Source organism: Onychostruthus taczanowskii, unplaced genomic scaffold, assembly GCF_017590055.1.
Source record: "Onychostruthus taczanowskii isolate IOZ18803 unplaced genomic scaffold, ASM1759005v1 scaffold45, whole genome shotgun sequence".
Taxonomy (NCBI): domain Eukaryota; kingdom Metazoa; phylum Chordata; class Aves; order Passeriformes; family Passeridae; genus Onychostruthus; species Onychostruthus taczanowskii.
In genome coordinates, this window is record NW_024502014.1 from 2,848,366 (window position 1) to 2,873,679 (window position 25,314).

At 39.1% G+C, this 25,314-nt stretch overlaps 1 protein-coding gene across 1 annotated transcript in view; it reads left to right on the forward strand.

Annotated features, from left to right (window-relative positions):
* Positions 1-11,893: 11,893 nt before the first annotated feature.
* The window catches only part of ATR (ATR serine/threonine kinase), a 39,779-nt gene continuing 26,358 nt past the window's right edge, over positions 11,894-25,314 (forward strand). Inside the window, exons 1-17 of the mRNA XM_041414376.1 lie at positions 11,894-11,952; positions 12,580-12,671; positions 13,568-13,711; positions 14,267-15,156; positions 16,159-16,346; positions 17,543-17,737; positions 17,952-18,178; positions 18,979-19,131; positions 19,277-19,469; positions 20,125-20,384; positions 20,770-20,960; positions 21,064-21,164; positions 21,478-21,649; positions 22,297-22,464; positions 23,253-23,447; positions 23,787-23,972; positions 24,412-24,504. Of these exons, the coding sequence (XP_041270310.1) occupies positions 11,894-11,952; positions 12,580-12,671; positions 13,568-13,711; positions 14,267-15,156; positions 16,159-16,346; positions 17,543-17,737; positions 17,952-18,178; positions 18,979-19,131; positions 19,277-19,469; positions 20,125-20,384; positions 20,770-20,960; positions 21,064-21,164; positions 21,478-21,649; positions 22,297-22,464; positions 23,253-23,447; positions 23,787-23,972; positions 24,412-24,504 (3,507 nt within the window). The remainder of the gene's footprint in view (positions 11,953-12,579; positions 12,672-13,567; positions 13,712-14,266; positions 15,157-16,158; positions 16,347-17,542; positions 17,738-17,951; positions 18,179-18,978; positions 19,132-19,276; positions 19,470-20,124; positions 20,385-20,769; positions 20,961-21,063; positions 21,165-21,477; positions 21,650-22,296; positions 22,465-23,252; positions 23,448-23,786; positions 23,973-24,411; positions 24,505-25,314) is intronic.

Below are 25,314 nucleotides of genomic sequence, written 5' to 3' on the forward strand. Positions count from 1 at the left end.
TCCACCTTATTGTCCAGAGTCGAATATTTTTTACCTTTTACTGACACAGTTAAAACTAGTCCTTACAAAGGAAATTCACAAGTCCTGGTATAAAACTTGCTGCCCATTTCTGCTGTGTGGATTACACTTGACAGATGCATTTTCATCTCTGTGTTTCTGATATATGACTATATATAGTTACCACCAGGTCCACTTCTACTTGCCATTAAAGTCACCTCTATTTCCAATGAAAAACTTCACTCTTGTTAGTCATTAACAGGTTTTTCTTAGCTCAAGAACACTACTTAAACTGCCTACCATAACCCACAAAAATACTGCTAACAGAAGTGAAGCAACCCCACCATCTCATCTTTTTATCCAGGAATGTGAAGTTGGAGTTTTGAACATAAACATTTAAAGGCACTGTTCTGAAAGCAAAACTCCTGCTTTTCCATTTCACACATGGCAACGCATTTAAGCAATTCCTGATTGCAGAACTACATTCAAATTAATTAGCAGGGAAGTAACAGTTAGAATTAAGGTGAATTGGTAGAATAAACTTCTTTACATGTGTAAACATCAAAATGTTTACGCTGCTCCAGGAAGCACTTGACTGAGCCTTGAACAGAAGATTCAACCAATATCATGTATTGTTTAATTTACCTGACATATTCTTATCTCTTCTCACCATCAAATATCATTTACCTTCTCCAATTTGATACTCTCCAAACATCAGTTTACTATACTGAAACCTGTGTCCCATGCTGACTCATCATTTAGCTTCTCTGGACACAAATGTGCTAGACCCTCCTTCCTGCAGAACTTGTTCAAGCTCCCACCAAGCACCTTTCCTGCTCCTCCTGTTCCAAAGGCTTCCCTTACCTCACCGACCTTGTCCCCATATGAATATCTTTGCTTGTGCATCACTTCTGAATGCACCCACAGTGACCAGGAGAATGCCCTGTCTCTGGAGGGCCACAGTTAGCAAGGATCAGGCTTTCCAATTAACACTGGAAGCTTCTACCTCAGATGCTGAGATCAAAAGCAAGGAAAAAATACAGGCTGAACCACAACTACAGCAGCCATACACAGGAATTGTGGAAAAACTAATTCCTACAAAGGTCAAAGCATGATAGCAGTTTCAGCATGCAAATACATGTTAGAAGGAAAGAGTACCAATAACAAAGAGAAAATTTGATGAGTTTATTCATAAAACCCCTTTTATTACCAGTAACTACTCTGAAGAATAGAACTCTTTTTTAAATCCAAGCTTGAGGTCTCTGTGACATTCCATTAGAGCAAACTACACTAAAATATAAATGGAAAGGCTACACTACTAAAAGCAAGTTCATTCAGGAACTCCATCCTCAAGTCACTCTTTTGTGCCTAGGCTGACATTACATATCAAGTTTACAACAGCAAAAGAGAGCTAAAAGACACACCAGTAAATGATACTTAATCTCTTTCTTTTGCTGTCTAGGTTTAGGAACATCTAGGTAGTTGCATGCTTTTGTTAGCATGCAACTACCATGACAAATACAAGCTGCATTATTTTTAAAGGACATTTCAGTTGGAAAACATCCTGAAATTCTTATTGAAATATCTGTATAAATAAAAACCTCATACTCAGAGTTCATGTGTTGACAGCACCCTCATTTGACAGTAGGACTTTGTGGGTATCCCAGTACTCTGAAATAAGATTCATAGGTCAAAGTTTATGCTTTAATTATTCTTTTACTTCCTTAATAAACTATAGCACTGCTAGTTAATTACTAAACAGAAAGCTAATGAGGAGCAATAGTCTGGATTACAAAAACAATTTTTCCAAAAAAACCTACAAATTAGACCCTAAGCAACTAAAAACCCCATGAAATATGGAATAACACCTGTCTTTTGTTTTCAAATACTTCCCATTATTATCAGATTAACTTTTTAAGCCCTGCTTTGCAGTAACTGGAAAGACTTGAAATTTGTTTTAGAATTAAACAGACTCTTGTGTATTTTCTCAACCCCACAAACTGTGCCAAATTACAATTAAGTTACGAGCTTCACAGTTTTTGACTTTGCTGGATTTTGCATTCTGTCTACTCCAATCAAAGTGTACTCACCTTCCACTGTTTAATCTGTTACAATGTCACTGATCTTTTGCAAGGCTGTCAGTATTTGTCCCAAGCCTCTGTTTCTTCCAGTTTCGGTGCCACTTGAGAGGCAAGACATACTGTATTCCCTATTTTTTTCTGAGGAATTGGCTTTAGCCCTCTATGCCATTCATAACTTCAGAAAAGGATCTTTTTCTTAAGCCAGCTGGAACATTATGAACCATTTTTCTCTTCTCTGAGCATGAAGGTAACATTTAGTTACCACGTAACTGAAAGAGCAGACCTATGAGCAAAGCTCTCCCCGAACAAACAGCCTAGGAGGCAGAAGAGGAGGGAGGTGTTAAACAGCACAAATCAAACACTGCACAAACTGCCCTTATCCTGCCCTGTGCCTGTTCCTTGGTAGCTGAAGCAGGAAACCTCAGCTTGCTACAAATAGTAAAACTCCAGCAGAGACACACAGGCTAAACTCTGACTAATGAACTTAGTTTTAAGGTCACCCCAGAAGTTAATCACGTGAATATCATTAAGAGTAACAACAGAAATGCATTCATTCTGCCCTTAGCAGTTGAATTTACAGCCACATATTCTCCATACTCTGGCTAACTGCAGTTTGTACTGAATAGATGTGTGGTGCGAGAATATTTTCCAGTTTTCTTTAATTATCAGAAGGCAGTATGGCCTTCTGACACCCACTAATGCCTCCTCCAGCTCCACATGGTTCAAAAGATTATTAGATTAGACTGATCAGCTACTATACTGCAAGCAAGCCAGGATTTTCTGTCATGGAAAATTCATAGGCTATTTTTGGGTTTCTTTTTTCATTGGTGCAGCTAGAGGGGAAAGGAGGGTCCTGCACAATACACGGCCAAAGCAACTGGCAGCATTTCAAAGCCAGTCCCTGCAGAGCCACAGATGCCCAAGAGCTACCTGTCTGCCAGCTCATAGCTTTGAGGAGCTATGTTTGCCCAAGTGCTGAGGATAAAAGGAGCACATTGGTAAATCTGAGTAACTAAAGCTAAATAGAGTATTGTTCATACCTTCTTAACTAGAAGACTATCTGGGGCACACAGGAAGCTCATTTGCTGGTGCTGTAGTTCTTAATAATTAGGCCAGAATAAAACATCTACAGTTGTTGTTGCCAACTGTCATTTTTAATCATGTTTTGTAGATGAAAAAGAACAAAACTCCTGAGCAAATTTTTTCATAACTAAATTATTCAAAATCTCAGCCTTAGGATTCCTATGATTAGAGATAACTTTATATTCTTTAATGAAAACTGTTTCTGATGCTTTGGTGAAAACTTTGCCATCTTTTTTGTAAACATCAGAAATGAAAATTAAAAAAAATAAACCTATCAAAATCTTGGGTCACAACAATTTCTCTTTTTTGCTCGTTTGAGCTTGCAACAGGAGCAGACATCCCTAAGCATTTAATCCATACACTGCAATTATGCAACGAAGTCATGAGTTTAAAAAAAAAGTTTAAACAAAAGATATATCCAGGCATTTCTACTAAAACAATGAAAATCTAACATTTTATTCGTCTGCTGGAAAACAATGCATAAAAGTGTTCATGATTGTTATCTAGAGTTTTTATTTCCTGTTTATAAGTATCATGAAAAAAATTCACCTTACAAAATAATGTTAGGTTAACAAAAACCTTTACAAAACAAAAAAATGATAGTTAAAAAAATTATTTGTTGCTTTAAAATTAATTACCTAAAGTCCCATAAGGTGAGAGAGACACAATTATACAGTTTTTTAGTATGTACTTGCTATAAGGAACAACACTTACAGAAAATACAGTAAGCTGGATCACCTTTTAAAGAGCCTCTTTGCTGAAACACTGAGTATTCTTACATATAATGTATTCACATTTGTTTTGTGTTAGCCATTTTAAGATGTCCCATGATGAAGTGACAATTGTTTACTCTCACAGCCTGCAGTGAGATTCCAAAGCTGCCAGATTACAGTCCAAAGCCTCTCCAAACTGTGACACTTTCAAAGGAAAACATTAATATTTTTTTTAATATTTTAAGTTGTAACACTTGTTCAGACTTTGAGAGGAGATTTTCACATATTTGGCAAATGAAATACATAGCCAAAATGTGACTCTTTCATGATAAGATGATCAACTGTGACCAACAGATAAATCAGTTTGTTGGTAAATCAGCTCTTTCACAAGGACAAAATGTGTTTGGAGGAGATCATATAAAATAAGCATTTTATTTCACATAATACTTTAACTGATATGTTTTGGATTTTAAGTCAGCTACAAGTCTAAAAGTAGACTTTTACTACTGACCTTCATAAAACTCAGTGACTCTCACATTGTTTGCTGTCACTTTACATGGTGACAATTAACAAAAAATAGCTCACATTTCTACGTCTCCAAAATTCATGCTCTTGAATATTAAAAAATACTCTGTATTTAAATCCCTGTTTTTAAGTTTCTAAACATGACACAGAAATATTTATTGTGCTGTTCCTGTCACTCAGCAAGTCAGTACCATGCCTACCTTCCCAAGCTTTCCCCTATTGCTGGTTTGTCTCCTGCTGGGTGAGGAGCCCAGTGGGAAGCAGCATAACTGAAGTGACATCTTAATGAAGCACTTCTTAGGTAGCACACAGACTCGAGTCAATCACTCATCCAAGATATGCTTATTTCGTTGGAGAGGGCTGATATGGATCAATCCTATTGCATTTAAATGCCTAGATCTTAATTTACTTGGGAAAAAGCAGAATGGCAGCTTAAAGAACAAACTACATGGCAGAAGAGTCTGTTCCATCGATTTACTACACAAAAAAAATTCAGGAAGGAAAGCACAAAGAAATTTTGGAATGCAACCAAAAGATGTGCTTCTATTATTACAGATAATTTCTACTTTCCCCAAGGCAGGCAGTCCATCAGACAGAAGTTCACTAAAAAGCCCAGTGTGGCTGACCCAGTAGTTGTCTTTCACACAGCACAAGGGCTGCCATTTCAGGGTGCAAGCACCTTATGAAAACAAACACAACAAGAGTGCCAGAAGTGGGGATTTGCTCTGGCATGACAAAAAACAAGTCTTGTGCTGCTGCCAAGCTTCTCTTGGGAGCAGCTTTGGTAGGAGGTGACCAAACCACCTTGCCCATGGTAAAGAGGCCAGTCTCTGGTTTGAGTTTCAGCAGAATGGTCAAAGATTCTGGAAACTTTAAGGAGTGCACACATTCATTTTAATTACTTGTTTAATCTCTGGTAATAGCAGAATAATGAAATCCCTTTTGAGAGGTCAAAGATATGTAAGTGTCAATGATTAAGATGAACAAGATACCAGCTTTTAGCAGAATTTGTCCAATATGTCTTGCACTAGCGAAGTAGTTACCTTATATGCAACTCCAAGCAAGTGACAACTAACTTCTAAAACAGAGGAAATACTATTCAAATTATAATTAACTATCTTTTAAAAAATTAAATTATTGATAAAATCTAAATTTATGTGCTTCTAATATGTTGTAATTTGGGATGTGAAAAATATTCTGCCTCATACAATTAAATATGCAGCCACAATTAAGTGGCTGATGATAAGCAAAATTAAACATATCTTATATTCAGTTATTTCACATTGAACACATCATATTACCTGGAAAGGGAGGAGGAAATCCTCAGTAGCCTCAATTAAATAGATCTTGATTCTATAAATCAAGCTTGGAAGGACTAAAAACATTGCAGAAGTAAAATAATCAGCTCAATGGAAAATTATAACTTCATACTACTTTACATTGCCTTACCTTTAGGCTATGAAAGAAAGAATTTCATTTCCCTTTGTCATAAGGTGATAAATTAGTGCAAAGAGAAGCAATAGGACATGTGTAAACACAAAGGCAGAAGAGGAGATGTGGAGTTAGAAGAGGAGCTTGATAAATCAGCAGGACAAAAACATTCCAAACTATAAAAATTATGGAAAAGAAAAGCTATAAGAGAACACCTGGTTTGAAAGGAACAAGTGGGTCCTGAATCTTGGACAGAAACAAACTCTTGAAATCGCATTCAAATAAATATAATCTTGCTGAGAACATATGACTTAGTATTTCAGCTTTTCTACATGTCAGTGTTTTTAACCAGTCTATTCAAGCACTGATTATTAATGAGATGAAAGGATGAATACACTAATTGAACAAAAGTGGGAAATACTGGATCCAGCTTTTTTTTCCCCTCTAGTGACTATTATTATTATTATTAAGGAAACATCTGCCAAGAGAGCCCTGAAAGTGGATTGATAATCCTTTTCCCACCAAAAGCATGCATGGAGAAGCACACATTTTTCTTTATGCATAATTTATTTCTGAGTCTTAGCAATACCGGTTTCTCTGATGAGCTATTGTGATGCAGTACCTTTATTCTCCTCAGACACCTGTATGTAAGAGCAGTAACCAAGTACACACCTCCACAGAAAAACCTAGTAGGAGTTCAAGTTATGTTTAGAAGTAGCAAAACAAATAATCATGTAAATAATAAGGCCATAGCTAACACTTAGCATTTGCTGCATTTGACCAGATGAATCAAAGCTGAAATAATTTAATTAGTAATTTTATCACAAATATTATACACCAGAGAATAGAGAAATTTTTCTTACTGTTTCATTTTCAAGCCCTTTTTGAAAGATTTAGCAACAGCAATGATTAAAAACCTTAATAAAGAGACCATAATGCAGAATGGGTCCTGTCAGTAACCTGGAATTCCTGATCCATATTGATCTGACCAGTGTCATATTTTCATTGTTAATATTGCTCTACAAAGCACACCACCTCCATATTGATCTGACCAATGTCAGTTGTTATTTTCATTGTTAATATTGCTCTACAAAGCACACCACCATCACCAGCTGACTGTTTGCTCCTTGCATGTCAGGCTGAAAATGAGCTAATAAGACAATACCTTCCACAGAAGGTCTTCAAACCTAGGCTGCAGGTTGAACAGCAATTGCAGTTGCTCAGCTCAGTATCTTTTGCCAGAACTACATTTACAATTCATTGCTTCCTTATTCTCTGCCACAGTACAGTGGAGCCTTGCCCAGGGACAGTTGTTTGTTGGGATCAGATTCTGCCCTACATTTATTTAATCTGTTTATGTAGACATGGTGACTTTTGGAGCTTTTATGGAAACAGTTATCAAGGATGTGAAGTATTTCAGACATTGTGGTGAATGCTATCAAACTATTTTATTTAATTAATTACTGCAATAAGAAGGGTGGAATATTACACTGAGACTTCATGTGAAGTCTTCTATGTAAGAGTATCCCTAAACTTTTCACTTTAGGTATTTCCATATACCAGGCTGTTAAGCTGATGTCTATTCTACTGACAAAACCCTCACAGAGCAGCAGAACCTCTAAGTACTGGGAAAATACTCACCAAGGAATGAAGAAGTGATAAATAGTGCTCCATTGCATATAGATTTAATTTATTTGCTTTCCAAAAAAGATGGGAAAAGGACAAAAAACATGAACGCCCCCCTTCTCCCTTGCACTAATTTCTAGAGTAAGCAATACAATGGGGAAAGTGAACTATTAGCAGAACTTTTATCAATATTCCCATACATAAACCCTATTCCAGTTTTTATCATTACAGAATACAGAATCAGATGGAAAATTATAGCTTCTAATAAGTCTCTCAGAAAACAACAACTTCCCCCTACGAAAATTGGAGCAATGGTAGCTGGTACAGTTTTTCAGATTTTCATTGAAAAAATATTAGAATAAAAGAACTTACATAATTTCAACAGTCAGAATTTTCAAATGTAGTTTAAATATATTTTAAATGCACATGGCACAATTTTCTCCTAGCATGACTAGTACAGAGTTTTAGACTTCAGTAAGGGATGTCTAAGCATCACTGTGGCTACAAGTGTTTTTACAAGAGTAAATTCCAGATTCTGTAAATTTTTCTTTAGGAAAACAGATTCCAGGAATTTTAATGCTCATTCAAAAATTATCAAGTAAAAAAATATTAATGATATACACTGATACTGGTAGCAAATACATCTCTGTGAGTGTCCGCCACAGCTACTAGCCTCAAGAATAACCCTCTTTTAGAAATACTGGGAAGCAAGAAACAAGTAAGAAAAAAATATATAGGCAACTATTTTTAAAAGTAGCAGTTGCAGATAAACAAAAAACAGTAATTGCTGCTATACAAATAATAAAACTAGGTTCCAAAGATATGTATGATCTAATATGCCATTTCTCCAAATTACTAAATACTGTACATTATCAGTAGTATATTAGTAGGCTTCTTCATAGAAAAAATATGAATCAGTGCTTGCAGGACTAGGACCTGTCAAGATTATATTTAGAAATCAAATAGATTTTAGTGTTACATGTTTTCTTTTCCCACTTTTTTCCCCTCTTGTACCTGTTAGTTTTTCTTACCTGGATGTACACAATCAGCTTTTAGGTTTCCGGCTTACCTGTTGTCCTTACCACCATTTACTGTTTCCATTTTTTACTCTTTTGTTTAATCATCAGACCAATATTCAGGGTGACACATAATTTTAATCTGTGCCACTTCATTCCAGCCCAGTTGACTAAGCAACAGAGGCAGAGATAAAAGCCCCGAGTGCTGAAATCCACATTCTTGCAGGGCAGAGGAGCAGCGCCCTGTGTCCAAAGGTCAGCACCTGCATGACTGCACAGGGAAATGTGACTTGGAGCACTCACAGCCTCTGCTACTGCAGCAGCCCTGCAGATGAGGAGCCATAAGCACAGCCTGACATGGAGTGAAACTCCTTAGTGCAGCTCACAGGACCCTGGCTCCATCTCAGCTGCATTTCCCCTCAGCACCGCTCTCAGCCTGGGAGGTCACAGCTCTCGGTCCTGAAGGCACCAAGGAACACACACGTGCACTTACACTCCTGTCTGCCTGCAGGACAGCTGAGAGTGAGCTGCAGTCACACCAGCCTCCTGGGGGAACAGCTCACACGCATCCACAGAGCACATGAGCCCCCAGAACAGTAATTATGCCTCAGAACAGAGGGAATAAAAGTACAGTTAGCATGCTCTTGTCCTCTGAGACCTGCTGGTCCAATACAAAGTCACTCAGTGCCTTAAAATAAGTACAATGACCTGCAGAGGCATGTGGTAAATAAATAATGAAAGCCAAGAAAGAGAGAGGCCTGAGTGTGGAAGAATCATGCAGCTACACAGTGAGAGGACTGTTCAAGTAGGGAAGAGAACAGAAAAAAAATGAAAGAATTAAAAAAAAAATAACAGCAGCTTTGGCAGAAATCTTGGAAGTGCTGTATATACTGAATTTGACACTTAGTTGTACCTATCTGTATGAATTTCCTCCCCTGACCCGAGTTCTGCAAGCCGGACTCTGCTCATCTAAGAATCCTTTCACCAATATGAATCAGCTGCATTGGAGCAGAAAAGTCTCCAGGCACACTATCTTCATTAGCAATTGGCCACTCTCTTCAAATGCCTGATAACACGCCTGCTTCTCCTCCAGGGGGCCGGAGACATAAAAGTGCAACATAATGAGATGAGAAAGAAACAAGGAGATGCTTATCCTGTGCTTAAGAGAAGTAAGACATGAAATCAGCTGTTTCAGGTGCTGTTTCCCTGGAGGGTCTATAAAACACTAGGTTGTGTGAGTGAGACTTCTTACACCCTCACAGCACGATGAAGTTGTTATGGGCACTCTCATGTGGAATTTCTAACAGCAAGGTAGCTGGGGAAATTTGATGGTATGGTGAGAAGTCAGTAGATGGGGCTTTGCAACTGGGAAGTAAAATTCCCAGTGAAGAATGGGGAGCAGAAGATCTCCCTGCTGATTTGTTAGAAGTGCTCATTGCAAAACAAAAAAAAGCCTGAATTACATGCTCATTGAATGCTCACACAAACTGCACAACAAATTTATGCAGCATTCTACCTGTGACAAATGAAAGCATTTCTACAATAAACTATACTAATATGATCTCACTGTTGACTCCAGAGATTCCCATGCAAAAGCACTTTTTAAAATTAAGCACTTTATGTGCCACACCTGTGTTTTATCAGCAAAAACAATCACCCTATGATTCAGTAAATTTAGCTTATTTCTTAGGATAACAAAGTCTTCCTGAACTTCCTAATATACCAACTGTATCCTGTTCTCTCAGGGATGGCACAGGAGTTTAAACTCTACATCAAACTGACAAGCAGTACAGTTTACACCTTCCTCAGTGTGACTGTTATTTCAGTCTTGGAAATTTACACTCAGAACATTGTTTTCACAATAATGGATACTTTAACTTGAAATAGTCTAGAAAATTTTGCATTCAAAACAACACTGATAACAAAACCCAGACGTACTTGGTCTTCTTGAACCATTAAAGCTCTACTTAACAAACCACATACAGCTACATGGTTCCTGCTTTTTCTCTATGAATGACTCTAAAAAGACTAACATTTTATGAAGTCAGCTGGTAGAAAAAATAGCAATACATGCTGAAACACAAACTAAGATAAACCTAGTTATATTTTGTAAAGTTTCTTGAAGTATTTTAGGTCCATGCCAAGATACCAGCTTTTAAAAGGCCAGCAGAATTTTATTGAAATGACCAATATGTATTTTGCAGGACAAAAATAACCACCTCTGAATGAAATATTAGCAATAGGTTCCCGAAAACATTAATCTGAAACTGTTCAAGTAATTGAAACACACGTGGGCTGTTTTACATGCAAGCCCTAGCACAGTGGAAACAGGCAACAGAATTATCCTCCGAGAGGATTTTATTTCAACCCAGAAACAACGCTAAGCCAAGTTAATGAACAAATGCAGAAAGAGCCGGAGCCCCTAATGACAACAACAAAGCTCAGAGCGGAGTGTCCCCTCGCGTACTCTGCCGTTCACACCTGCCCGTGCCCCTTGTTTTATCCTTTTTTCTCCCGAACGTTCGGGACTCGCTGCCCCGGTGGGGCCGCGCATCGCCCGATCGCGTCCCTTCGGGGTTCTCAACCACACCTTACACACGAAAACGTTTCGCAAAAGAAACAGAATGGAAGGCATTATACGCTCAGAAAGTAATAACAAGAAAGAAAGTCTGTATGTTACACTCGCTGCTCACCGCTACCCGTGCAGAGGAGCGCCGAGCCCGCTCACCTGCCGAACGCGCCCTCCCGCCGGCTCCGCTCGCCGCCCGTCCCCGGCCCCGCTCCCCCCGGACACGGCGCACGGCAGCACCCGGGAGGCAGCCGAGGCAGCCCCGGCGGCCCCCGAGCCCGCTCGCTGCCCACCTGCCCCGCGGCCCGTCCCGCAGCTCCAGCGCCTCGCCGGCCGGGGCCGGGCTCGGCGGGGCTGTCCCACACCTGACACCAGGTGCGCCCCGCCTGCGCCGGGCGGAGAGGGAGCTGCACCGAGCGCTCCCTTGGCACTGAAGTTTTCTTCTTACCGCCTCTCACAGCGCGGGCGCTCCACTTCTCGCTTAAGCCATTCTCAAAACTGTGGTGCTTCCTTTCGCCCATCCCCTGGAGCCCCCGCCCGTACTCCGCCAGGCGCCCGCTGTGGCCGGCTGGTCCCTCAGTGCTGCTGCCCACCCGCCGAGGCTAGGCGGGGTGCGCTCGGCCCCCGCTGTGTGTTACCTGTCCGTGCAGATCTCCGCGCAGCAGAGCCCCGCTGGGGCGGCGAGGCGTCCGCTGGAACCATCGGGGACCGACCCGGAGCCGCCGCGGCCGCTCCGTGTACAGGGACGAAGCGGTTAAAGCCGAGCAGCGCCGGGGGAGGAGGTTTGGGCCCTGCCGGCCGCCGTCCCGCCGTGCCCGCCCCGCGCCGCGCCGCCTGATTCAAAGCGGCGCCATGGCGGAGCAGGGCCTGGGCATGGCCTCCATGATCCCCGCGCTGCGGGAGCTCGCCGGGTAGGACGGGTCCGGAGGCCGCCGTGCAGGGCGTGTGTGTGCGGGGGCTGTGCTGCGCTGGGGGAGGCACGCCCGGCGTTTGTGGCGGGGAAAGGGAGAGGGAAGCTGCGAGGTGTCCTGCGGCCGGGCCCGCGCCTTCAGCTCAGCTGTCCCTTCTCCCGCCGCCTGCCAGGGTCTGTCCCTCCCTGCCTCCCGGGTGGCGCTGGCAGATCCTGACGGGAGCGAACTGGTGGCCTCAGAGCACCCGGTCTGGGGCTGAGTGTGCTGTGAGCGCTCGCCGAGAGCCTCACGAGCTGGGACATGCCGGGCCCTGCGGGCTTCATGGCAGCACGAGCACCGCAGCCTGGTACTGCAGCAGGCAGCGAGCTGGTGTGGAGGCACAGTACTGAAGATGTGACCCTACGAGCCCGACTGCTGAGGGACAGGCTGCTCACTAAAACAAGGAAATTGAAAAAAAAAACCCACCCACCCCCCCAACCTCTGCAACCACCAATACATCAATTTGTATTTTTTGAAGACTTCAAGGAGAAAATCAGTGTTTAACATTAAGCTGTTGAGACAAACTTCCAAGTAATTATTTTTTACTTTAAAATTGGTAACATCCAAATATCATTCTTTTAATTTTAGTGCTAGTCCAGAGGAATACAACACAGTTGTGCAGAAACCAAGACAAATACTCTGCCAGTTCATTGACAGAATTCTTACAGATGTAGATGTTGGTAAGCATTACATTCCTATCATTTAAAGTTGTCTGCTTTATACTTTAAGTAATTCCTGCCAAAATTAAAAGTTAAGAAACTTTAGAAAGTTCTAGTTGAATACAAACCATTTATGACTTAGGTTTAATAAAGTCAGTGATGAAGTATTTTCCATTGGGGTGTGAAGTTAATAAACCACACACAGACACCCCCCCAGGAAGGAGGGGTGAATGCAGTGCAGGGTTGTGTGGGCACAAATGCTCCCAACATTGAAAAGCAGGAGTGTCCTGTAATGTCACTGTTCATCACTAACACGGCTTGCAGTTCTTAATATTCACATGTGTCTTTCAGAACTGAAATCTTGTCTGAATCTCAGTTTCTTTTGCTAACACTGGATAGGATCCCTGGGGAATCTGGATAAATCTGACATGATTCAGATACCTGTTTCAATGGAGCAGCATTAGATATGTTCAGTGTTTTGTTAAACTTTCTGCTTCAGTAAGCTGAATTTACCATTTGAAACCTTTAATATTCTGGAGTTTGAAGCAATTCTCAGCATTGTTTCTCTAGCAAGGCTGTAAGCTTCGGGAAACATCAAGTATTTGCTGTTCTTCACTCAACACACAGCTGGATAGAATTTTAAGTGAATGTTAATGCATTTGGGGTTAATAATATTTAATGAGTAATTTATACTTTCCTTCATACAGTTTGGAGTCACATAGAGGGTTTACAATATGCGTACAATTATCTTCATAGATTAAAAAATATACCCAAAATTAATAATTTGAAAGGTTTAATACCATATCATAGTGTTTTATATGTATTTTAAAAAATCTTTCTCATAAAGTGTGAACAAAATTTTGAAGTGGTTTATTGCAGTGCTCATTTGAATATTGTCTTCTTTTTTTGTTTTAAAGTTGCCTTGGAACTGATTAAGAAATCAGATTCACAGCCAAGTTCTGTGATGTTGCTTGATTTTATTCAACATATCATGAAATCTTCCCCACTTATGTTTGTAAATGTGGATGGAAATGAGGAGGAAACTGAATGCAGTTGCATTGGTGAGTTTGTTGGAAATGTTTATGTTGAAGCTTGGTATTTTCAGGATTTAAATTTGCAGACAGTGGGATGATCCAAAAAAACAGGAAGGGGAAAAAGGCAGATATGTAAGTTCACCATTATAAATTTTTAAGTGAATATGATGGTAGAGTTTTATTATTGTGAATGGATTAACATTTGTGATCATGGAAATTTCTTAGGACAGATTTTGACATTATCCATTACCATTGCATAGATATATTATTATACAGTGTTTATGAGATAAGCTGTACATGTACTCATTGCCTGAGGGTGTTTTTTGACAGAGGAAAATGTCTGGAAATACCAGTGTAAAACCTGTGTCTTCCATTCCCAGCACCATGTTCTGCCCCCTTTTTTATCTTTTTCAATGGAATCTGCTGAATAAATGTCCCTGTGAAGACTCTGTTTACTGACTCTACATGCATTTATCTCAAGGAGTTTAGTTTTAGTGGTAAGCAATCTGCTCTTAGGGAGGTTCTCAATTGGAGATTTTAGTTTTTATCTTAATAATAAAGATTTTTTTTTAATTGTCCTAGAATTTAGTAACTGGATCATAACAAGGCTTCTCCGTATTGCTGCAGCTCCAAACTGCAACACATTGCACAAGAACATTTGTGATGTCATCTGCTCTTTACTTTTTCTGTTTAAAATGAAGAGTGGCTCCATTTTTGAAGCACTAACTAAAGACTTGCTACAGCTTTTTCAAGACGTAATCATCTTGCATGAAAGAGATGCACAGAAGCATCTCTGGGGAGAAGGACTGGTCTGGCCGGTGACTGTACAGAGATTTTCCAGCAATATAAGTGACAAAGTGGGATATTTAAGACTGGCACCATTACAGCTGATGGGTATGCCAAATATAGAATATTTGGAAGTCGTATTAATGTCTATTCTGACAAATATTGTTGCAGACATCTTTTTTGTAAGACAAGATATTATTCTCTGGGGGATAGGCTGCTCCCTTTTAGAGTATGGCAGTCCAAAAGTTAAAACTTTGGCAATGAAGTTTATGGTGAAGTTAATTCATTTAGGAGGACCTCCAGAACAGCTGGCCAGTGTTTTCTTCATAGTATTTTTTGAAATTCTACAATCAGCACTTGAAATGGATACTGAAGAATCAGAACTCTTTGGAGAACCACTTTTACTGTTGGTGAGGACATTGCTGCCTTTTGAAGCAGATTCTTACAAAAATATTGAACCTGTTTACTTGAATATGCTGCTAGAGAAGCTCTGCTCGTGGTTTGAAGGGGATGTGTTTAGGTGCATTCAGTCTGAAAAGCTGAAAACTGCTTTTTGCCATATGCTGCTGTATTTTCTGGAGTTTGTTCCAGCTGGCTATGAATCTGCCTTGCAAATAAGAAAAGCCCGTATCAGTACCATATGTAGAATATTTGTGAATGTGCTTGGAACTCAGGAAGAACAAAAGGTAGGTTTATTTTAAAAACTGAATTTATTGTGTGAATAGATCATATACAAAAATCTATACCTATGCAAAGAAGAAACTCTAGGAAATGTAATTTTTAGTTGCATGTTTAAGTTGATACTCCTTTTTTCTCAACTGTTTCACGTTTGTGCAGTTCGGGGTTCTTAAATCTGTTGGATGTAGCTGGACTCCTGTTTTTCAGATGTATTAAACTTTCCATAAGCTATGCAGGCACAACTGTCTGTCCATAACCATAATACTAGATGGGAGTAAGGCCCAGAGTGCACTCATATGAAGGCAGCTTTGCAAGTAGTGTGCAATAGTTTGAGATGCTCTTACTTTCCAACCATTTGCTTTTTAGTCATGTTTGTTAGGGACAGGTAGAAAAGACTAAATTAAAATTGAGTCAGTGGTTTAGGTTGGCAGGGACCTTTAAAGGCCGTCTAGTCCAACTCCCTGCAATAAGCAGTGACAGCTTCAACTAGATCAGGGTTCAGAGCCCCACCCAACCTGACCTTGAGTGTTTCCAGGGATGGGGAATCCACCCCCTCTCCAGACAGCATGTGTCAGTGTGTCACCAGCCTCCTAATAAAACAGTTCTTCCTGATACTCAACCCAAATAAATCCTGTTTTAGTTAAGAAGCGTAACACGGTGTTGATAATGAGTTGTTGATATGCTGAGTGCCTTTATTCCATACACTCATCTGTATGTATCCTACCTGTTTGTTAAACTTTGTGTGTCTGTGTGGTGGCTTTGGCAGCAAGGTACTATGGCAGGAGCTGGAAAACAGCTGAACAAGCTGCATCCTCTCTGGTAGCACAACAGGAAACGTCATTGCTCGTAAGAGCTTTCATTTTGTAATTAAGTTTTTTTGAACTGAAAGGTTTTTATGAACTTTTTTACCATTATATTTTGCAATTTAACATTTGAAGTTGGAAGCGATAATGCCACATCTTTAAGTAAGGCAGAGCATACATCATGGTACCTCTGTTTGTCCATCCCAGTATCTGGTGCGCCCACTCTATACAGCATTAAAAACACAAACAGAAGAAATCTTTGAGGAGATTCAGCAGAACCAGCTGGAGAGCTCCGATACTGACGGGTGGAGCAGCAGCAGTGATGAAGTTCCAGAGAAAAGACAACGACTGAGCCTATCCACAAAACATCCAAAGAAATCTCCTGCACCTTTAATGTATGACACTTAGTAACTATTTCTATAGTACTTTGGCTATTGAATAATAAATGACAACTTCTTGAGGCAGTTTCTTCTTCACAGATTGAAAGGGCTTCTGGGGAAAAAATCTAAATTATATTTTGAGGGATCAAAATCTACTGGTGATTTTTAAGCCAAACTTTATTGAAGAGACTGTTTTGAATGTGTTCAATGAAAATTATTTTCATTTTTTCAAAGCTGAGAGCATCCATGGTGTGACAGAATTGTGTGTGGCTGTGCTGTTACAATGGATGTACTTACAGCAGGTCTAGTTAAGTCAAGTTGCACTCAGATGAACAAAACCAGTTCTCTCAGTCTCTGCTTGTGCTGTGCTCCCTGATTACCTTGGACTTGCGCCAGCAGTTGATCTCTTGTCTTTGGGCACTCAAAATTGGCTCTGGCATGCTGCACTCCAGGTGTGGGCTTGTGATCAGCCTTCACTCTTTGTGTACAGCCCAGGGTGTAGTTGACCTCCTTTTAAAACAAGGTCACACTGCTCTAATATCCCACTTTTCCACAAGCCTGCTGGGTCATTTTCACCAAAGCTTCTCATTAATTAGTCAGCTCTCAGTCTGTTCTATTGCATCAGGGTTTTTTTTGCCAGTTGCAGGACTTTTCCTACAGACCTTCACAAAGTTCTTGTCAGCCTAATTTTGTAGACAGTTGAGGTCTTGTAGAAAAGCAGCCCACTTTTCTCCACAGAGCTGCTTGTCTCATTGTAGAAGGGAATCAAGTGCATGGTTTTCCTGTCATAAATACATGCTGGCTGTTTCCAGTCACCTTCTTGTCCCTCATGCAGATAGAAATGAGTTCAAGGAAGACTTTTTCCATAATCTTCCTAGGGAGTGAGGTTAGGCTGACAGGCCTATAGTTCCTTGGATTCTCTTTTTTTGCCTGTCTCAATGATGGGTGTAACGTTTGCTGTTTTATGGTTGCCAAGACCTTCCAAGGACTGTAGAGTTATATGTTTATAGACTTTCAGATAAGTGATATGAGTCATACTAAAATTCAGAGTTAGAATATTTTCCTTCCAAAAAACACATTTTAGCTAAAGCTTCATTTGGTATTTTCCTAATGCTGTATCAAATATGGATTAGCTCTGGTTTTGCTATGATTATTTATCTTTTCTGAAATAAAGTATATGTTGGAAAATAATTAATATGGTCAAATTACAGACTTAGCCCTGTAAACATGAAACTGAAGAGTGCTCTGTGGAATGCCATCACTAAGAAAGCTGCATCCTTAATATCTCTCCTTGAGGAAGAAGTTCTGCCAGGGGATGTTCTTCAGACTGTGGAAGGGCTCGCTGTAATTCTGCGATTGGCTGCTCTGTGCATAGTTCATTGTTCTCCCCCAACAGATTCCACCAGGTAAAAGTGCCAAGGGGAAACTGTGGGACCAAGAGTTTCTTGTTACTCTCGTTACAATTTGTGGAATTACTTTAATGCTTGTGTGGTGTCAGAGTTAATACTGAATGGGTCCTGTACATTTTGAAGGAGTACATTTTCATACTGACTTGGCTTACAAGCAGTTAATATTAAATTAATATTGTTTGTTGCATTGATGTGATTTCTGTTTTAACAGTAAAGAGCATGGAGTGTCTCGTCCATGTAACTCTGATACGTGTAAGAATACTCCAAGCTCCTGGGATTCAATGGTGAATATACAGTTCAAGTGGATTCCCTCTGATTTTACCACAAGAGTGGTGAAAGTCTGCAGAAAACTTTTAGAGGCTGCTAAGCAGATTGTTAATCTAGAACAAGTGATTGACAGAATAGTAAAAATTTTTGATGCTTTGCTATATGCACAAGGTAAGAAACCCTTTAAGATTGTATTGTATTTTGTAAATTAGGAATTAATCTGACTGTATTAAGTCTGTTTTGGTAGAGGTACTGAAATTATGAATCTTGTGTTAATATTCCAACTTTTTTGCAAAAAAGGTTAAGTAAAAAAAAATCATTATTTTCTGTTTAGAGACCTTCATTTGCATTCCTGCATGAACATAATTTACTTCTTTTTGTCTGTACTTCTATTGATTTTTATCTGATCAAGAGAATACCTGGGGATAGTGAAAATCCATGAAAAAGGAAAAAAGCTTAAGCACTTTTCTTTTAAAGACACCCAGAGGCAGCATAATTTACTGTCTTTGTTCCACTCAACACTTTCAAAGCTTGTGACCAGCTTCAGCAAACATGGCGTGTGTGGTACCAAAAATATTGAGGATTTCCATGTACTTCCATGTTTTTTAAAAGTAACTACTAGGATGGAGGACAGACTCAGTTACCAAGACTAAAATGTTATTACGAGTTCAGCTTACCAGACACCCAGAAGTCCAGCTGAAAGTCTTTGCACAAATCCAGAGATACCCAAGTTATATTAATTCTGTTGCTCATGTGTTACATTCTCTCATCTGTTCAATGAGATTTTTAGGTTATTCTGATTTAGCACTATATGATTTATTATTGCATGCCTAAAAAGTATGATATCAACATGTGGGAATAGTGATACTAATCTTTGTTGACAGAAAAAGTAATGTTTTGTAGCAGATTAAGAACATAAAATGTTTTATAAATGTTTTTTAAATGTTTGTTTTGCTGCTTCTTTCCCCTAGTGAAAATTCCACTGAGTGATCAGATTCTTGATGACTTATGTGGATTGCTGTCTCTGCCCTGGATTTACAGTCATCCTGATGATTCTTCTTTTAAGCCATCTACTTGGGGTTTTGGTCCTCTAGTTTTGAGTCAAAAAACTGCACAGAGTTTCTGTAAGTATGTTAAAATATATAAAGCCTAGTTCCACTTTGGAATGATTGTTCTAAAGTAAAATTATTTTATTTGCCTTCTTATGATGAGTGATGGTATTAAAAGTTTAAATCAAGTAATTATTTGCATTCTTTTTTTTCTCTTTAGCACCCCAAACTCAGTCACACTGTGTGTTCCTTCTAACTCTCTTCCCAAAAAACATTCATCTGGATTGGAGAAAGTCAGTTTATCACTGGGCATTACAAAGTCACCATGAAATAATTCGGGCTACCTGTGTTAAAGGATTCTCTCTCCTGCTTCATCCTGTGCAGTCCTGCAGCCTGATTCCCAGAGCTCTTTTGTATGTATTAATGCAGCTTTTCTGTCTTTGTGCAAGGAGAAAAACGGGCAAATAATAAATGAGTATAAGCACAAATATAAATGTTCACTTCATACGAAATTTGGTAGATCTTAATTTCAGAAATCATCAGATATCAACAGAATAGGTGCACATGATGATTTCTGTGTGACAGAAGAGTGTTCACTTACCATGTCAGTATGCAAGTTCCTTTGCTAGCTGAAGACCCCAATTTAAATTAGGAGGGGAAGGGAGATGTCTTTGTCAGTGAAATCCACCTTGTATTTGTCCATATGTCTCTTAAAATCTTTCCATATATTTAAGGCTTATCCATATATAAAAGACTTCTTCATCTTTTGTCTATATGTCTCAAAAGACTTCTTTGTCTTTTTTCTATATGTCTTGGTGTCTTCTGTCCTTTTGTGTTAGTCTTCAGTTTCTTCTTTACAGCATGCCAGCCTCACCATGCCCAGTGCTACTTCAGACATTTAACAGAACATGAGGGTGATCTGAGAAGGACAAAGATGATTTAGTGGGACAGATCCTTAAGCTGTCCTGATAGTACTGCCAGTGTAGTTAGAGAACTCAGACAATCTAGAAAAACAAATTTCTAGGTAAATGATCTATTAAAACGATTTCATTTTTGTTTCCATTTCAGAAATCAAATCAAAGATGAGTCTGAGCTAGTCAAGGAGGCTTGTGCTGCTATAGTTGGGACATTATCTTGTTGTCTTTCTGGTCCATTCCATGTACAACCTTCCTTAACAGACTCTGCTGTTAAGGATGTTACTCATGATATTTTGTGTAGCAGCCTTACTGTGACTTCTGCTCATGGAAAAACCTCTTCTGTGCAAGCCTGTATTTTCAAGCCCTTTTTCATTCTACTTGAGAGCAAAGCACCCAGTTCAGTAAAGCTAGGTATGTGGCTTTACTTCTAGTAACATTTTACACTTCCATCTGAGGTACTAAGTAATTTTATTTGTACCTTTCTCCATTCCTTTTATTCTGTGTTGGGTTTTTAATAGTTCTGTTCATGTTTGAACTGTTGTGTTTCAATTGATATCACTGCTGATATTAAATGTTGTCAGTGATGTTCTTTAAACTACGTTGACTTAAATATAAAACTGTAATACTTGGTCAAATCTGAATTTTAAATATCTTCTTTGATTTCACAATATTTATTCTTTTAAAAAAGTAAAGTATGCTTTATGTTTTGTTTGCCTCACTCTTTTGTGCACTTCAGTAGATTTTGAAAAACTATTAAAAGTATGTTTTCCTTTCCTCCTCCAACCATGCCATCCAGCATTTATAGAAAATATACCTCATCTTTGCAAACACTTGGATTTTAATACTGATGAGTCCAGTGTGAAGACTCTTGTTGGGTCTTTATTAAATCTAATGGAAGATCCAGACAAAGATGTAAGAGTGGCTTTCAGTAACTGCATAAAGAACATACTAGAATCCTTAGACTCTGAAGAAGGATTCATAAAAGAGGTAAATTCATGTTTATTTTTGGGTTTTGTCTAACTTACTATGGTTTTTGTTTCACTAGTGTCAAACACTAACATTTATGTATTTTTGTTTTCCTATGTACCAGCTGTTTGTTTCAAGGATGAAAGAAGCCTACACAAATGCCAAAATGTCAAGAAATAATGAGCTTAAAGACACCTTAATTCTCACAACAGGAGATATTGGAAGGTATTTTTGATAGTATCTTGAAAATTGCCAACTTGTGTCAGTTTGTGATACCAAGTGTCCTTTCTTTAAGTGTAAGATTAAGTTACTTGTTGTGAAGTCATCCTTTCCCTGAGTCCATTGCAACTGTACAGAGCTGTTGATTCCCGTGGAACATTCATTTTTTCTTCTGCCCTGTCACAGGAAGTACAGATAAGCCATGCAAATACAAGCATGGCTTGTTTTGCATGATGGCAATTGCATGTTCTTATGTCATTGTATTAATGCAACAATTCAGTTTTACTTTTTAATCCTTCTTCTTCTGCTTATTTGTAAGGGCATCCAAAGGAGAATTGGTACCATTTGCCCTCTTGCATTTGTTGCACTGTTTGTTGTCCAAGTCACCTTCGGTGGCCGGAGCAGCGTACACAGAAATCCGGGCCCTGGCAGCAGCCAAGGCCCTAAAACTGCAGGCTTTTTTCAGCCAGTACAAGAAGCCAATCTGTCAGGTAAAAAGAGTTGTGTGGTTTAAAAAGTGCATGTATTTGGGTTCTTTGTGTATATTTTGAAAGTGGAATTCGAGGTCAAAATAGCAGTATTGCTCAAGGTGAAATCTCAGGACAAGAAAGAAATTATTTTAAGGAAAAGACCCTACCAACCTTCAGGAATGAATGGGAAATCTTCAGTTTTGTTGTGATCTCCCCTCAGTAGTGTTGCTTCTCTGTTTTATTCCCTTCATTCTAAAATAGAGGCTCTTGCATTCTGTAGTACTATTGCTGCAAGACACTATGGTTTAAAATTGGAATTGAAGTCAGCTTTGCAAAGGCATAATTCTGCCATGATTGATTTAGTTTTTTTGTTATATCCATTACCTAACCACAACAAGTTCTGTTTAAAAAGAAAATTGTCAAATGCAGACTTTTCTAACTTTTAATATTTTTTTAGTAATGCAATGTTTGAATCCAGGTTTGCAAAATTGAATGTAATTATTAAGTGGATGATAATCCGGTTCTGTTGCAAAATAATAATCATAGATCTGTGTGCAACAAATGAGAGAGAAAAATGATGCATAGAAAGACCAGGGAAACTTTTGTGTTTATCTTTAGGGAGTGAACAAGGGGAAAATAATACTAAATACCTATTTCTTCCTGCTTAGTTTCTAGTGGAATCCCTGCACTCTAACCAGATGGTGGTGTTGAGTGCCTCATGCCAGGGCAATGAGCTGCAGAAAGAAACAGCTGCTCACCAGAGAGAAATGGCTCTGGACATGTTATCTGAGATTGCCAGTGTATTTGATTTTCCAGATCTAAATCGCTTTCTCTCAGTAAGTTGGTCAGTCCTTTTGCTATTTTGTGTTTGTGCTTGGGAATTTCAATTTTAATCCACAATTTCTCTTGGGAATGCTGCAAGTGAGAGCGCAAATGCAGAGGAGCAGTTTTATCAAGGAGTTGGAGGGATGGCTACAGTGCCAATTCAAGTATGGTGGGTAAGGAGCTAAAGTTTAGAATGCTCATGAAGTATATCTATATTAATGATTTAGTGCACTTGGAGGCATCCTTTGTAAGGTGTGATTTTTTATTGGTTTCAGCTTTCTCATTTCCAAAGAAGAAAGCTACCATTCTGTGGATACAGATCTTTTTGATCTGGTTAGATATCTATTTTACTGGAATCCTAAGTAGCTTCAGAATCATACTTGTGTTTTGCTTCTTGGTAGATGGGAAGTGCCCAACTGTTAAGTCAGCAGTGTTCTAGCTGAATCAGAGGCTGGGTGACTGTTGTGTGTGGGCATGTTGGCTTTTTGGCTTCTTTGGGGGTTTTTCTAAGATTTCCTTTTGTGGAGAATGTGGATTGACACAAAAAATGCTAGCTCACTTTTTGTTTACAAGTTTCTTAGTATGATTAGATGAAGCAGCTCCTGAAGTAATTAGTTTTATCTGCATTTTTACTAGGTATATGCATCTTATTAAAGTTTTTCTGTTGTCATACCTGTGGTCATAATTATGACCAGACACATGTGTTGTGGTACTGACAAATGGAACTTAGCCTAACCCTGAGGTTTTGGAGGGTTTGTTTGTTTGTTTTTTCCATTAACTGTAGTTCTTCATTTACCAGCGGACCCTGCAAGTTTTGCTTCCTGACCTTGCAGCCAAGGCCAGTCCTGCAGCCTCCACACTTATCAGAACCATAGCAAAGCAATTGAATGTGAGCCGAAGAGAGATTTTAATCAATAACTTCAAATACATCTTCTCTCATTTGGTCTGTTCCTGCACCAAGGATGAGCTGGAGCGGGCACTGCATTACCTCAAGGTAAATTGGCATTTGCTCTGTTCCACCTGCAGATTAGGAGCAACAGTTGATGCATAGTGAGCTTTCTGCTTTATTTAAATTAAGATATTGCAAAGCAGAGCTTGGGAAATTGCATAGGCAGAAATTTTGTTCTTATTGTTTATAATCACTTCCATTGGCTCTGAGGAATGTTTCTAAGATGTATTATGAACTTCGCAAATTCTAAAAGCTTGGTTTGTCTAACATTGAACTGTTTGAAAGCTTTGACTTCTATAACAAACCAAGCAGAGCCCATTGCCTCCTGTCTGTCAGTGTGCTAATAACATTGTGATGAAATGAAGGCTTTGTGTTTGACTGTAGAATGAGACTGAGATAGAGCTGGGCAGCTTGCTGAGACAGGACTACCAGGGCCTGCATAACGAGTTACTGCTGCGGATCGGGGAGCACTACCAGCAGGTCTTCAATGGTTTGTCCATATTGGCTTCATTTGCCTCTCAGGATGATCCCTACCAGGGACCTAGGGAAATAACCTCACCAGAACAAATGGTAAGGACATCCAAATATTCATGCTCAGTTTTTTCAATGATTTCTTTTTGGCCATTGCAAGAGTGAAGACAATTTGCCATTCTCTGAACATCACTTAGGTCAGGGAAAAAGTGGAAGAAAGGCTGACATTTCCTATTAAGTGTTTCTTCAACAGAGAGATCCATACCAAGTATGCATAAAACCAAATAAAAGCAAAAAGTGCCTGAACAAACCAACAACACACATGTAAATCCTAACATCCTACAAAACAGCAAGACCCACAGCCTAATAGGGATGTCTGTCAATAACACTGGTATTTCTTAAGTAGCTATGTATTTGGGATTCTTGTCATATGTATTTCACAATTAGCATTTCATACCTGCTTTTTAATTTCTTAGGCTTTGGGTTGTGTGAATTGTAAGATTATTTGGGGTTTTAACTTTTTTTTTCCTCTCCACAGGCTGATTATCTGCAACCTAAATTGCTTGGTATCTTGGCTTTTTTTAACATGCAGTTACTGAGTTCCAGTGTTGGCATTGAGGATAAAAAAATGGTGTGTAAACTTAATTTTGAATATGAAAACAAAAATAAGCAAGGACTATTGTAATATTCCAGATTTACTTGTGTGATCATACAACTATCATGGGAGTCTCAAAGATACTAGGGTCCCAAAATGATTCTTTAAAACTGATGGTCTCACTGGGTGTAGGACTTCGGTGTAAGCTCAAAAGTTCTTGATTTCTTTAATGGTCAGATGGTGTATTACATATTTCAGTCAGACTTGGTGTATGCAATGAGTCAATCAACCAGGAATTATAGGGGAGAAATGCAAGTGTATGATTTTCAGTGTGTGAAACAAACACCAGTGGGAGGATGAGGAAATATGGGAGAAAACTGGAATTACTGTGTGGGGTTATATAAGGACACCAAGGGTAAAGGTAAAGAAAAAAGATGGAAATCCAAGAGATTAGTTTTGGTTCTCACAAAACAGCTCCTTGAGGCTTTACAGTAGTGTGCATTTAGAGAAATTAGAGCTCACAGCTTGAGACAAACTGAAAATTCTACTGAAGCAGTCCATCTAACCACAAGACTGGCCTTTTAGTCTCCTCACAGAGGGAGTGCAGATGATTTCTGCAGGAAGTTTTCAGTGCTAGAATGTACATAACCTTTGTGTTGACAGACTGCATTTTCTCTGTTTTTTTTTTTTTATTTTCAGATATTCTTGTTAAAATGTTCTCATTTTCATAGCCCCCTTTATGTTTTCTGAATTTCTTAATTTGTATAGCGTTTGTATTGCTGCACCTGCTATTGTTTCCATCTTTTCTTCTGTTTTTTGTTCTTAGTGAGTTTCTCCTTGCATGAC